This window comes from Scyliorhinus canicula, chromosome 3 (genome assembly GCF_902713615.1).
Source record: "Scyliorhinus canicula chromosome 3, sScyCan1.1, whole genome shotgun sequence".
NCBI lineage: Eukaryota > Metazoa > Chordata > Chondrichthyes > Carcharhiniformes > Scyliorhinidae > Scyliorhinus > Scyliorhinus canicula.
Genome location: NC_052148.1, coordinates 106,341,807 through 106,355,914, shown reverse-complemented (window position 1 = coordinate 106,355,914; position 14,108 = coordinate 106,341,807). Strand labels below are relative to the sequence as shown.

General features: G+C 48.9%; 1 protein-coding gene across 1 annotated transcript in view; it reads right to left on the bottom strand.

The window, feature by feature from the left end:
• LOC119963633 overlaps nt 1-14,108 on the bottom strand; it is a 185,195-nt gene that overhangs the window by 89,866 nt on the left and 81,221 nt on the right. The window contains 2 exon segments of the mRNA XM_038792963.1: nt 7,307-7,466; nt 9,492-9,598. Coding sequence (XP_038648891.1) covers nt 7,307-7,466; nt 9,492-9,598 — 267 coding nt within the window.

The window sequence follows — 14,108 nt, the reverse complement described above, 5'->3', positions numbered from 1 at the left end:
AATTCGGGGGAACCACAGATTTGAGCCAGGGAGGTGGGATGGAAATTTTCGGAAATGGGAGGCGAAGGAGATTAAGACACTAAAAGATTTGTTTCTTGGGGGTCAGTTTGCAGGATTGAAGGAGCTGGAAGCGAAGTATGGGCTGGAGCAGGGAGAAATATTTAGATACATGCAGGTTCGAGATTTTGCCAGAAAGGAGATACAGAACTTCCCGGAGTAGCCGGCCTTCACATTGCTGGAGGAGGTGCTGACGACAGGGGGACTGGAGAAAGGGACAGTGTCAGCGGTCTGCGGAGCTATTTTGGAGGAGGAGAAGACACCACTAGAGGGGATCAAAGCAAAGTGGGAGGAAGAGTTGGGAGAGGTTATAGAGGAGGGGGTCTGGTGTGAGGTGCTCCGGAGAGTGAATGCCTCCACCTTGTGCGCGAGGTTGGGGCTGATACAGCTGAAGATGGTATACAGACCACACCTCACGAGGGCGAGGATGAGCTGATTCTTTGAAGGAGTACAAGATGTGTGTGAACATGGTGGGGGGGGGGGGGGGGGGGGGGGGGGGGGGAGGGGGGGGTCCCACGTTCATATGTTTTGGTCCTGTCCCAAAAAGAGGATTACTGGAAGGAGGTTTTTAGGATAATTTCTAAATTATTGCGCGCAAAACTGGATATGGGCCCCCGAGAGGCCATATTCGGGGTGTCGGACCAGCCAGGGTTGGAAACGAGTGCGGAGGCAGATATTGTAGCCTTCACCTCGTTGATCGCCCGAAGGCGGATCCTGATGGGTTGGAGAGCAGCCTTTCCACCCTGTGCCCTAGCGTGGCGGGGGGACCTGTTGGAATTCTTGACTCTTGAGAAGGTTAAGTTTGAACTGAGGGGAAGGACAGAGGGGTTCTACAATTAATGGGCATTATTCATTATGCACTTTCAAGCACTGGATAACATCAAACATTAGTTGGGGGGGGTGGGTGGGAGGGATGGGGGCGATGGGTGTTAATGGGGGCTATGGGAGATTCCTGATTCCTTTTTGTCAGTTGTTTATGTGAACATGCGGGCTAATATTTGGGGTTTGGTGGGAGGATGGGATCGTTGTTATTGATATGGGGATTGGCATATTTGTTACTGATTATGGTTTATTGTTGGTGGGTGTAAGTTGGGGAGAAAATGTGAAAAAGGAGGAGAATAAAGAAATATATATTTTTTTTAAATGACGGCCGCGACCGGCTTGGCAAATGCCTGGAGCCCAGAGAGAAACACCGCCTTCTCCTGACCTCGCTGACCCAGGAGAAGATTTTTTATGAAATTCAATTCAGGCTTCCTGTATCTGTCTTGAATATGCTCAATGGCTGAGTGGTGGAGGGGGTCTCTTCCGCCTCCGCCATGATGGAGGCCGTGGCAGCGGCGGAAGAAAAAGAGTGCCCCCACGGCACTGGCCTGCCCGCCGATTGGTGGGCCCTGATTGCGGGCAAGGCCACCGTGGGGGCACCCCCTGTCTCTTTGACAGTGAATTCTAGAAATTAAATAGATTCACAATACTTTGAGTTAAGTAATTCCTCCTCATCTATGTCTAAAATTGTTGCATTGTAATTTGCAGACTATGGGCGGAGTTCTCCGACCCCCCGCAGGGTCGGGGAATCACCCGGGGCTGGCGTAAATCCCGTCCCCGCCGTGGCCGGGATTCTCCGCCACCCGGGAAACAACGAGAGCGGGAATCATGCCCTGCCGATCGGCGAGCCCCCCGCGCCGATCGGCGTGCCCCCCGCGGCGATTCTCCGGCCCGCGATGGGCCGAAGTCCCGCCACTGACAGGCCTCTCCCGCTGACATGGTTTAAACCACCTCTGTGCCGGCAGGATTGGCGGCGCGAGCGAACTGCCGGGGTCCTGGGAGGGGCACGTGGCAATTGGAGCCCAGGGGGTGCCCCCACGGTGGCCTGGCCCACAATCAGGGCCCACCAATCGGCGGGCAGGCCAGTGCCGTGGGGGCACTCTTTTTCTTCCGCCGCTGCCACGGCCTCCAGCATGGCGTCAGTGGCCGCTGACGCTCCGGCGCATGCGCGGACTGGCGAAGGCCTTTCGGCCAGCCCCGACGCCAGGCGGCGTAGCGCCAAAGGCCGTTGGCACCAGTTTTGGCGCCATCGGCGGAGCGGGGGCCACTCCGGCGAGGGCCTAGCCCCTAAAGGTTCCGCACCTTTGGGGAGGCCCGACGCCAGAGTGGTTGGCGCCAGTCCGCTACGCCGGGGCCCCCCGCCCCGCCGGGTAGGGGAGAATTTCGCCCCAGATCCCCAAACTGTCATCTGAGGAAAACATACATTCTGTATCTGCTCTGTAGAGTCCTGAGAGAATAAAGCCTGTTTCAATGAGGTCATTTCTCATTCTTCGCTACTCTAGACTAGAGAATATAAGTCCAGGCTCACCTCCCGCATTAAAGGTAAGAGAAAATGCTGGGTCTCGAAGGTTGGCCAGTGTGGGTTGCGAAGGTTGGCAGGCCTGGGTCCCGAAGGATGGCCGGTTGGTAAGAATGCTTCACTGGCAAAAAAGTTTGAAAAACGCTGGTCTAGATTAAACAACATTTATTTCAATGCAAGAGGCCTGATGGGCAAGGCAGATGAACTCAGGGCATGGATGTATACATGGGACTGGGGTATTATAGCTATTACTGAAACATGGCTAAGGGAAGAGCAGGACTGGTAGCTCAATGTTCCAGGGTCCAGATGCTATTGGAAAGATAGAACAAGAGGTAAGAGAGGAGGGGGAGTAGTGTTTATCATGGGGAGAATATCCTGGCAGTATTGAGAGGGGATATGTCTGAGGGTTCACCCACTGAGTATATGGGTAGAACTGAAAAATAAGAAAGGAGAGATCACTTTGATAGGATTGTACTACAGGTAGTCAGCGAGACGTCAAGAAGGAAAAATGTGAGGCGATTACAGATAGCTGCAAGAAAAGTAAGGTGGTAATAGTTGGGGACTTTAACTTTCCCAACATTAACTGGGACAGCCATAGCGTTAGGGGCTTGGATGGAGAGAAATTTGTTGAATGTATTCAGGGGGATTTCTCATTCAGTATGTGGATGGTCCGACTAGAGAAGGGGCAAATCTTGACCTCCTCTTGCGAATTAAGGGAGGGCAGGTGACAGAAGTGTTAGTGAGGGACCAGTGACCACAATTCCATTAGTTTTAAGATAGGGATTTTCCAAACCCCAAGTTCTGACACTGGCGTGAAAAACGGCGCCAACCACTCCGGCGTCAACGGTCCCCGATAATCAGGAATGCTCCCCTTCCTAGGGGGCTAGGTCAGCGCCGGAGTGGTTCCCGCCACTCCAGCCGGCGCGGAACAGACAACTCGAGTTCGTGCATGCGCGGAACGGCCAGCATGATTCCGCGCATGTGCGTGGGTTCCTGTCTCCGCGCCGGCCCCCGGGCAATATGGCGGAGCCCTACAGCACGGAGGAACATAAGCCCCCACGGAACCAGCCCACCCGCTGATCGGTCGGCCCCGAACACGGGCTAGGCCACCATGGAGGCCCTCCACCAGGGTCTGATCCCCCCCCCACCCCCACAGGACGGTCCCCGCAGACACACCTTCCTGGTCCCGCCGTGTGGGATCTGAGTAACCGACGCCGGCGGGACTCGGTGGAATTCGGCGGCCACTCAGCCTGTCGGGGCCCGGAGAATCGCCAGGCGGGAGCCTCTTTCAACGGCCCCTGACCAGTGCGGCGGCGATCGCGCGGGTGCCCGATAATCGCCGGCGGAGAATCGGTAAGCCAACGTCTGGGGATTCGCCGACCCGGCGCGGTGTAGGAGAATCCCAGCCGATAGGTCTGGCCCAAAAGTAAAAATGTTAAATTGGGGCAAGGCCAATTTTGATGGTACTAGACAGGAACTATCAAAAGTTGATTGGAAGAGTCTGTTGACAGGCAAAGAGATGGCTGGTAAGTGGGAGGCTTTCAAAAGTGTGTTAACCAGGGTTCAGGGTAAGCACTTTCCTTCTAGAGTTAAGGGCAAGGCTGATAGAAGTAGGGAACCCTGGATGACTCGCAATATTGAGGCCCTGGTCTAAAAGAAGAAGGAGGCATATGACATGCATCAGCAGCTGGGTTCAAGTGGATCCCTTGAAGAGTATAGACGTTGTCGGAGTAGAGTTAAGAGAGAAATCAGGAGGGCAAAAAGGGGACGTGAGATTGCTTTGGCAATATGGTGAAGGAGGATCCAAAGAGCTTCTCCAAATACATAAACGGGAAAAGAGTAATGAGGGAGAGAGTAGGGCCTCTTAAGGATCTACAAGGTCATCACTGTGCGAACCCACAAGAGATGGGTGAAATCCTAAATGAATATTTCTCATCTGTATTTACTGTTGAGAAAGGCATAGATGTTAGAAAACTTGGGAAATAAATAGTGATGTCTTGAGGAATGTACATATTACAGAGGAGGAGGTGCTGGGAGTCTTAAAGCTCATCAGGTAGATAAATCTCCGAGACCTGATGAAATGTATCCCTGGACGTTGTGGGAGGCTAGGGAGGAAATTGCGGATCCCCTAGCAGAGATATTGGAATCATCGACAGCCACAGGTGAGGTGCCTGAAGATTGGAGGATTGCAAATGTTGTGCCTTTGTTACAGAAGGGCCACAGGGAAAAGCCTGGGAATTACAGATCGGTGAGCCTAATGTCTGTGCTGGGAAAGTTGTGAGAAAGTATTTTGAGGGACAGGATCTACAGGCATTTAGAGAGGCAATGACTGATAAGGGACAGTCAGCATGGCTTTGTGATTGGGAAATCATGTCTCACGAATTTGATTAAGTTTTTTGAAGGGGTAACCAAGAAGGTAGATGAGGGCAGTGCAGTCGGCCTGTGACCAACTGTGTGCCTCAAGGATCAGTGCCGGGTCCACAGGTATTTGTTATTTATATTGATGATTAGGATGAGTATTTAGGAGGCATGGTTAGTAAGTTTGTAGATGACACCAAGATCGGTGGCATAGTGGACAGTGAAGAAGGTTATCTAGGATTGCAACGGAACTTGATCAATTGGCCCAGTGGGGCCAATGAATGGCAGATGGAGATTAATTTAGATAAATGTGAGGTGATGCATTTTGGTAGATCGATTCGGGGCAGGACCTACTTAGTTAATGGTAGGGAGTTGGGGAGAGTTACAGAACAAAGAGATCTAGGAGTACAGGTTCATAGCTCCTTGAAGGTGAAGTCACAGGTGGCCAGGATGGTGAAGAAGGCATTCAGCATGCTTGGTTTCATTGGTCAGAACACTGAATACAGAAGTTGAGCCATCTTGTTGAAATTGTACAAGACATTAGTAAGGCCACACTTGGAATAGTGTGTTCAGTTCTGATCACCCCATTATAGAAAGGATATTGTTAAACTAGAAAGAGTGCAGAAGAATTTACTAGGATGATACCGGGACTTGATGGTTTGAGTTATCAGGAGAGGCTGGATAGACTGGAACTTTTTTTCATGGAGCATAGGAGGCTTAGGGGTGATCTTATAGAGCTCTATAAAATAATGAGGGGCATAGATAAGGTATCTTTTCCCAAAGGTAGAAGAGCCTAAAACTAGAGGGCATAGGTTTAAGCTGAAAGGGGAGAAATACAAAAGGGTCCAGAGGGGCAATTCTTTCACACAGAGTGTGGTGAGTGTCGGCAACAAGCTGCAAGAGGCAGTAGTAGAGCTGGGTACAATTTTGTCTTTTAAAAAGCATTTGGAGAGTTATATGGGAAAGCTGCTTATAGAGGGATATGGGCCAAATGCGGGCAATTGGGACTATTTTGTGGTAAAAACTGGGTGGCGTGGACAAGTTGGGCTGAAGGGCCTGTTTTCATGCTATAAACCTCTATGACTATGTGTTGCACTGTCTCCCTACTCAGCCAGAGTTTTCGATGGCATGCCCGGTCCACCAGGTCCTCGAATGACAGGCGTTGCCGGTACATGCGCGGCCTTATGCCGTGCCTCCTTTTCACCTTATTCTCGGCCTGTTGGGCAGCCGGCTCTTCATCCTGCGTGGCTGTCCTCAGTTCCTCTGTCCAGCCTGGCAGTCCACATTTGCACCTCTCCATTTCCTACCTCCTCTCTCTTCCTCATCAGCCACAATGTTGCTTTCATGATTTTTAAAAGCATAAGTGTATCTCGCCATCGGGTTCGGCCCATTGTACGCGCAGAATCGCAGAGGCTCCGGAGTCGAGCCCGCTAATGATATGCCAACGGCATTTATTGTACGTGCGTTCTGGAATACATTGACTCTGCTGTCGAGATGACGGAGAATTGCGACTTGGTGTGAAATCAATGCCCAACGCGGTTTCAGCATCGGAACCGATTCTCTGCCCAATCGCGTTTCCAATTCCAGTGTCACCCAACAGGGATTTCCACCCGAGATTTTTTTTGTGGAAACTATTCTCCCAGAAACATGGAGTGTTTCTTGCTGCGAAGGCTGTTGGGAAAACATGCAACATTTTCTGGCCCCGACCTCATTAATTATGCACCCGGGTGTTTCGTGCTGTAATCAAAGCGGGGAAGCCTGGATGAGGCACAATCCACAGTTGAGTCCAGGTACTGTAATAAAAAAGGTGCCCTATATCATTGACCCACTATTGAAGAAACAGGTGGACTTCCGGCAAATGACGATAATAATAATAATCTTTTATTGTCACAAGCATGAAGTTACTGTGAATAGCCCCTAGTCGCCACATTCCGGCGTCTGTTCAGGTAAGCTGATATGGGAATTGAACCCGTGCAGCTGGCCTTGTTCTGCATTATAAATCAGCTGTCTAGCCCGAGATGGATCTCCATGAGCTCTCCGAGGATGGAAGCTGGACCCCCTGAGAAAGAAGTTGGATCCCGATGAATATTATGAGGCTGGACGATGGATCCAATCCAGGACCTCCAATCTGGAAACCCAGTTGTGGATGCAGCCCTGACCCACTGTTATAGTGCTCCAGCGTCCAGGGTTCAGGCGGAGGCAGCCTCAGGCATTGTTCAGATAAGTCCCGACATCTGTACAACACGTTATTTGAGACATGTTTCACTATGGTGTGATCTCCCACTGGCATGGTGAAGAATTTGGTGTGCGGATTGGGCCTTCATCTGCATCCCATTGAGGAGATGCAAATAAGGTCCTTGCCATCCTCTGGCAGGTTTTCTGACCCGCCATGGAAGACACGATCAGATTATCCCGCTATATATTCACACCTGCGTGAAACCCATTCCTGGGCCGCCTAATACTTTCCAACCCCCCGTCCTGCCCTAATCGCCACCATTCAACTCATTGGCGGGGCTTGTGAACATTCCATCCCTTGAATAAGTGACTAACCGCTGTGGCGCGTTGCGATATTCTCCTTTTACAAAGGTGAAAAACTGGCAGTCAGGTTCCTCTGTACATTTTCTTTGACAACTGGGCACATCCTCTACAACGGATTGGTGAATGTCATTTCCCGGAAAATCCAAACCATCATAAATGCTGTCAAAACAGGCTGAAAAATATGGAAAAAGAAGCTGATCATTTTAGCAGTGTCACGTGCTCATGATATAATTTCTCTGTTTGTATTCAAACTACTAACCCACAGGCTTCATTATAGCAAAGACACCCTGTACCATGATTGTCACAATTTTAAGTTCTTTACACCAAATATCTACTTGGATTAAGAGTCACCAGCCACCCCAATGAGTAGATGCTGCATCCTTAAGAATACAAATACACCTTTTCTGCCCATTGTGTAGGAAATAAAAGCACGAACCTGGGGATCATAACTCAGAACCTGTGTTCTGTGCCCAACTATGAGGATATATCAGGGTGCACTTTTACTGGTTTTACTACACAAATCGTTCCAGGAAATTAGTGCCAATCACAGGAAAAAATGGGCACTAAAGGAGTAAAACTGATCTTGTTCAGGCGCGCAAAATGAATCAGATTTTGGATGGCTCTGACTCTCTCAGCAAACTTTTTACCTAGTGTTTGAAGGTTTGAAACCACTTTGAACCCCTGGAGAACTATGGTACTGACCCCCACCTCCATCACCAATAATCACCCCCACTCCCTGACCTTACCCCAAATGCCGTTTCCCACAACTATCCCACACACTCTGACAACTCCCAACCAATCCGCCCACCATCCGAATACCCAAGCAACCCAGTCACCTTCCCAAAGTCCAACAATGCCCCCCCAATTACCCTAACCAGCCAAACTCCCATCGCCCCATCCCCCAACACCGAATCACGCTCAATTTGACCCACAACATAAAAAGAAACCTTGCAGTTTAACTAGAATACACTTTCATTTCCCATTCATTCATTCTTAACACGGATGCATGCTTTCCACATTCCTCCTGTTAGCTATTTCCTTCATTTAGGTTGGTTTATTGCTTTCCCACATGAAACTCAAGTGGAATTTACAGAGACTCTGCTGTTGCTGATTATTTTCTGGTCCCTCCTGTCTGAATATCTTGCTCCTGTGTCCTGGTTGAAATGGTGGTTAACCAGCAAATCTGAAACTTGAGGCATCCTGCAGGCTCACAGCAAAGTTTTGATTTATCAAACGTACTTCACGAGATCAATTAACTCGTCACATGGGAAGAAAAGTGGCAAATTGAATGAATCTAGAGAAGTGCGAGGTGATCTATTTGTAGACAGCAGACGTGAGAAGAAAATGATAAAGAAATGGTCGGATACTGAGGGACAGTGCGGCACATGATCACAGATTTCTCAAGGTAGCACGACAGACAGAAAGAGACCAAGTCACTTTGTTCTGGGCTTCAAATGTTCCACACATATATCTTTCAAAATCCATTTCTCCAAAACACATGATGCATTCATGAATTAAGCAAAACGATTTGGGAATTCAGGGCATACTGAGTATAGAGTTCTTAAGCTCCAGCTTTGATGGTGAAATACAAGTTACTCTTTTAATTTGTCATTTTTCTAACTCCATTGTTGATGAAAATCACTGATCTAAATCCTCGATTCCAGCATGTACCATGTCGCTAAACCGCAGCAGTTAATTTATGCTATTGGCTGCCGTGGATGTGGTGTCTCCATCTCAGAACACTATTTTCCTTCACCGTCCAGCAACATATCTTCTTTTCTTCCTTTGCTGTCACAAATATATTTCATTTCAATCTCACAGACAGTAACATATGGTAGTTCAGGACACGACGAATATGCAGTTGCTGAGGTTGATAAACTTTCCACATCAATTTGAAAAATCATTTCTGTTTCACTCTCCGTAGATGCTGCCTAACCTGCTGAGTATTTCCATTGTGTAACTTATTTCAGTTTTCCAGGGGTCCTATACCCTGACTTTTCAGCTGCTTATCTGTCCTTGAGGTCCCAGTCTCAGCATTCCAGTGGAGAGTACCCCCTCAATAGTTAATCTTACTTATAGATCAATGACAATATAAATTACTGAATGGTACTGTAGAACAATTAATTTTCCATGGAAATAATATGGGCATCAAACTCAAACCAAACTCAACTGGGTGCACGTCATTTTTCTTACTTACAACTTTGTGTCCTGCACTGTTTCAGGGAATATCCTGAGATAACGTTGTGTAAGTTGTTTTTAACAGGTGGCTTTCCTGACGCAGTCATCTTCAAATAACAATAAAATCTGAAAGACAATGAGTGACAGAAGATAGTTAATGTGGTGATTTGGAATGTAAAGTTAATGCTAGTTAAATCTGTACTGCTGCTCTGGGAAAACAGAGAGATTGGTTTGTGGGAGAATGTGGGTTAGTCTTCATCCATATCCACTCAATGCATTCTATGCTCGGTTCGAGCAGGTAACCAACAATTCGCTGTTGAGTGCCCCAGCAGCCAATAACTCACCTATACCCACCATCACAGCTTCGAAAGTCAGATCGGCCTTCCTGAAAGAGAACCCTCGGAAGGCGACGGGTCCGGATGGGATCCCTGGTCGTGTACTCAGATCCTACGCGGACCAGTTGGCAGAGGTGTTCGCGGATATCTTTAACCTGTCCCTACTCCACTCCAAGGTTCCCACCTGCTTCAAGAAGACCACCATCAAACCGGTACCAAAGAAGAACCAGGCAACATACCTCAATGACTACTATCCGGTGGCCCTGACCAGTCGTAATGAAGTGCTTCGAGAGGTTGATCATGAAGCACATCATCGCCATACTCCCAGGACGCCTTGATCCACTGCAATCCGCATACCGTTACAACCGGTCCACAGCAGACACCATTTCCCTGGCCCTACACTCATTCCTAGAGCATCTCAACAACAAGGACTCCGACATCAGACTCCTATTTATTGACTACAGCTCCGCCTTGAACACCATAATCCCAGCCAAGCTCACATCAAAACTCCAAAACCTAGGACTTGGCTCCCCACTCTGCAACTGGATCCTCGATTTTCTGACCAACAGACCACAATCAGTAAGAATGAACACCAACACCTCCTCCACAGTAGTCCTCAATACCAGGCCCCGCAAGGCTGCGTACTTAGCCCTCTACTCTACTCACTGTACACACACGACTGCGTGGCAAAATTTGGTTCCAACTCCATCAACAAGTGTGCTGACAATACGACCATAGTGGGATGGATCTTGAATAACGATGAGTCAGAATACAGGAGGGAGATAGAGAACCTAGTGGAGTGGTGCAGCGACAACAATCTCTCCCTCAATGACAGCAAAACTAAAGAACTGGTCATTGACTTCAGGAAGCAAAGTACTGAACACACCCCTGTCAGCATTAACGGGGCTGAAGTGGAGATGGTCAGCAGTTTCAAATTCCTAGGGGTGCACATCTCTAAAAATCTGTCCTGGTCCACCCACGTCGACGCTACCACAAAGGAAGCACAACAGCACCTATACTTCCTCGGGAAACTAAGGAAATTCGGCATGTCCACATTAACCCTTACCAACTTTTACAGATGCACCATAGAAAGCATCCTATCGGGCTGCATCACAGCCTGGTATGGCAACTGCTCGGCCCAGGACCGCAAGAAACTTCAGAGAGTCGTGAACATTGCCCAGTCCATCACACGAACCTGCCTCCCATCCATTGACTCCATTTACACCTCCCGCTGCCTGGGGAAAGTGGGCAGCATAATCAAAGACCCCTCCTACCCGATTTACTCACTCTTCCAACTTCTTCCATCAGGCAGGAGATACAGAACTCTGAGAACACGCACGAACAGACTCAAAAACAGCTTCTTCCCCTCTGTTACCAGACTCCTAAATGACTCTTATGGACTGACCTCATTAACACTATATGTGTCATCCGATGTCTGTTCTTATGTAGTTACATTGTATACCTTGTGTTGCCCTATTATGTATTTTCTTTTATTCCATTTTCTTCCCATGTACTTAATGATCTGTTGAGCTGATCACAGAAAAATACTTTTCACTGTACCTCAGTACACGTGACAATAAACAAATCCAATCCAATCCAATCCAAATTTAATCTATTGATTTGGAAAACACATCAAAGTGTAGAGGCTGTAATTTGTTCATCAGTTGTCTGCAGAATGTCCAATCACTGTCAAAATATGTTTCTGTTGGGAGGACGATAACTTTGCAATGATGAGGTGGATATGATTCCTCATTCATTTTCGATCAAAAGACTGCATTGGGCCCGGCGCAGATCCAGATGTGCCGGGTGAATAGCAGGAAAGGCCAATATCAAGATTTGCGTTGGGTGCAAACCGTTTGAGATTCAAATGGCCCTCTCCCGATGACGAGTTCTGGATCGCGTCCAAAAATGGAGAGAAGGTAAATAGTAAGGAGCAAGGGCTTAGATTACAGGATGATATAGACGGGCTAGTTAGATGGGCAGACAAGTGGCAAATGGAATTTACCATGAAAAGTGTGAGGTAATGTGTTTTGGGAGGACTAACCAGGCAAGGGAATACACAATGAATGGTCAGACCCGAGGAAGTTCAGAGCATCAAAGACACCTTGGTGTGGTGGATCACAGGACTCTGAAGACAGTAGGACAGGTAGATAATGTGGTTCAGAAGGTCTTTGCGATCTTTGCCTTTATTAACTAAGGCACTGAATATAAGTGCAGCGAGGTTATGCTGCAGCTGTATAAAACGCTGGTCAGGCCCCAGTTGGAGCACTGTGTACAGGTCTGGGGCGTTCGTCTGGTGAGCGGAGATTTCTCCCCCGAAGTGAATGGATTTTTCCATTGTCGTCGTCTCGCCCACGGTGTTATTGCGGTGGGCAGGGTGGGAGAATCCAGCCCCTGGTCACCACAATCTAGAAAGGAAGTGATTGTACTAGAGTGGGTGCAGAGGATATTCACTAGGATGTTGCCTGGGTTGGATCATTTCAGCTATCAAGAGAGACTGGGCATGCAGGGGTTGTTTTCCCTGGAGCAGGGAAGGCTGAGGGGCTACCTGATTCAGGTGCATAAAATCATGTGGGACATAGATAGGGTGGATAGGAAAGTACTTTTCCCCTTAGTGGAGGAGTCAATAACCAGGTTTAGAGGAGATGTGAGGAAAAACATTTTAACCCAGAGGGCGGTTGGTATCTGGAACTGTGCCTGAAAAGGGGTGATGCGGGAACCCTCACAACTTTTAAGAAGTATTGACATGAGCACTTGAAATGCTGGAAAATGGAATCAGGATAGTTAGGTGCTTGATGGTTGGTGTGGACATGATGGGCTGAAAGGCCTCTTTCTGTGCTGTAAATCTCTATGACTATGACTCAAAGGCCATTATTAAGTTTGGTTTGCATTCATTTCAATCTCATTAGTGCTATTAAAGTTGAATGCAGCAGCCACTCGGGAGTTACCCGACTCTCCAGTGGGAAGTCACGCAGGCGCTGTTTAGTGCTCCTTTACAAGTACCCCCTTCAAGCCATCTTTAAATATCGTGGAGATCCATAACAGGGGCAACCACTGATGTAGCCTGTCTGTCCTACCAAACTCTCCCATGACAGAGCCCCTTGTGACTTATATCCTGAAAGTCAATTTCACCCCCTTTGACTGAGAGCAGCCTCTAGCTTCACAGCTGAAGACGATCTCAAATACGATCTCAAAGACGATCTAATGAACCATCATGCACCAGAACTCTCAAGTGCCTCCTCAAAGAAACAGGTGCCCTGTCTGAGAGGAAGATTAATGGACAGGATGTCCTGCAATCATTGATGCTTGAACCGTGTGTCTGTATGCTCGGAGCATCAGGATACTAGACGCAGCTGCCAACAATCAAACACTAAAGAGCGAGGCTTCACCACTGAGGATCCTGTGGCGCCAAAGTGTAGCGGAGTGTAGCTGAGCACGGCCTCCTTAATGTTAGCGGCAGAGGTCTGGGGTTCAGGGGATTCTGATCTGGCTGGGAGTGAGTGTGCAGAATGAGCTTTTCCAGCACAACTGGCTCGCTGGATGGCACTCTGAGAGAAGGTGGGACTGTCATTGTAAGCGTGGGAGAGGTCCAGGCGATTTGAGGGTCCCGGGATGAAAGCCCAAACCGATTATTGGTCTTTACTTCCCCAATTCCTTCCAGAAACAAATGTTTGCTGGTGCAGATCTTGCGGAGGTTGCTCTTGCTTGTGCTTGTAGCAGCCCAGGCAGGCAGGCACCAAAGATGGCAGCAACGCCAATGCAGGGGCAGGGGGCCACCGCAACCCTGAAGACCCGGCCACCCATCAAGCTGAGGAGGGGGCCAAGAGAGGAGGCCAGTGATGTGCCATGGTGTACAGGGATCGTTGGCCATCCCTTGAGCTGACAGACAGCACATGCAGCAGAAGACTCTGTCTTAGCAGAGAGACTGTGCAGCACCTATGCCATGTCCTCACAGACATATGACCCTGCAGAGGAGGACATCCACTCCCAATGGCCATGAGGTCACTGCAGCACTAACCTTTTATGCCACCGGGTCATGCAGGGCATTAGTAGGGTCCTGTGTGGCATCTCACAGCCATCAGCTCACAGGTGCATCCAGGCGTCCAACTGTATTATCTTCGACCTGGATCAGGTCCACCAAGATGCCCAGGCTGCAGGATTCACCACCATTCCTGAAATGCCCCAGATCCAGGGGCGACTGATGGGACGCCTGTCACCTTGCGAGCACCAGGGTTTCAGAGAGAGCCCTATACCGAAAGGGATTCCACTCCCTGAATGTTCAGATCGTGTCCGACCACCAA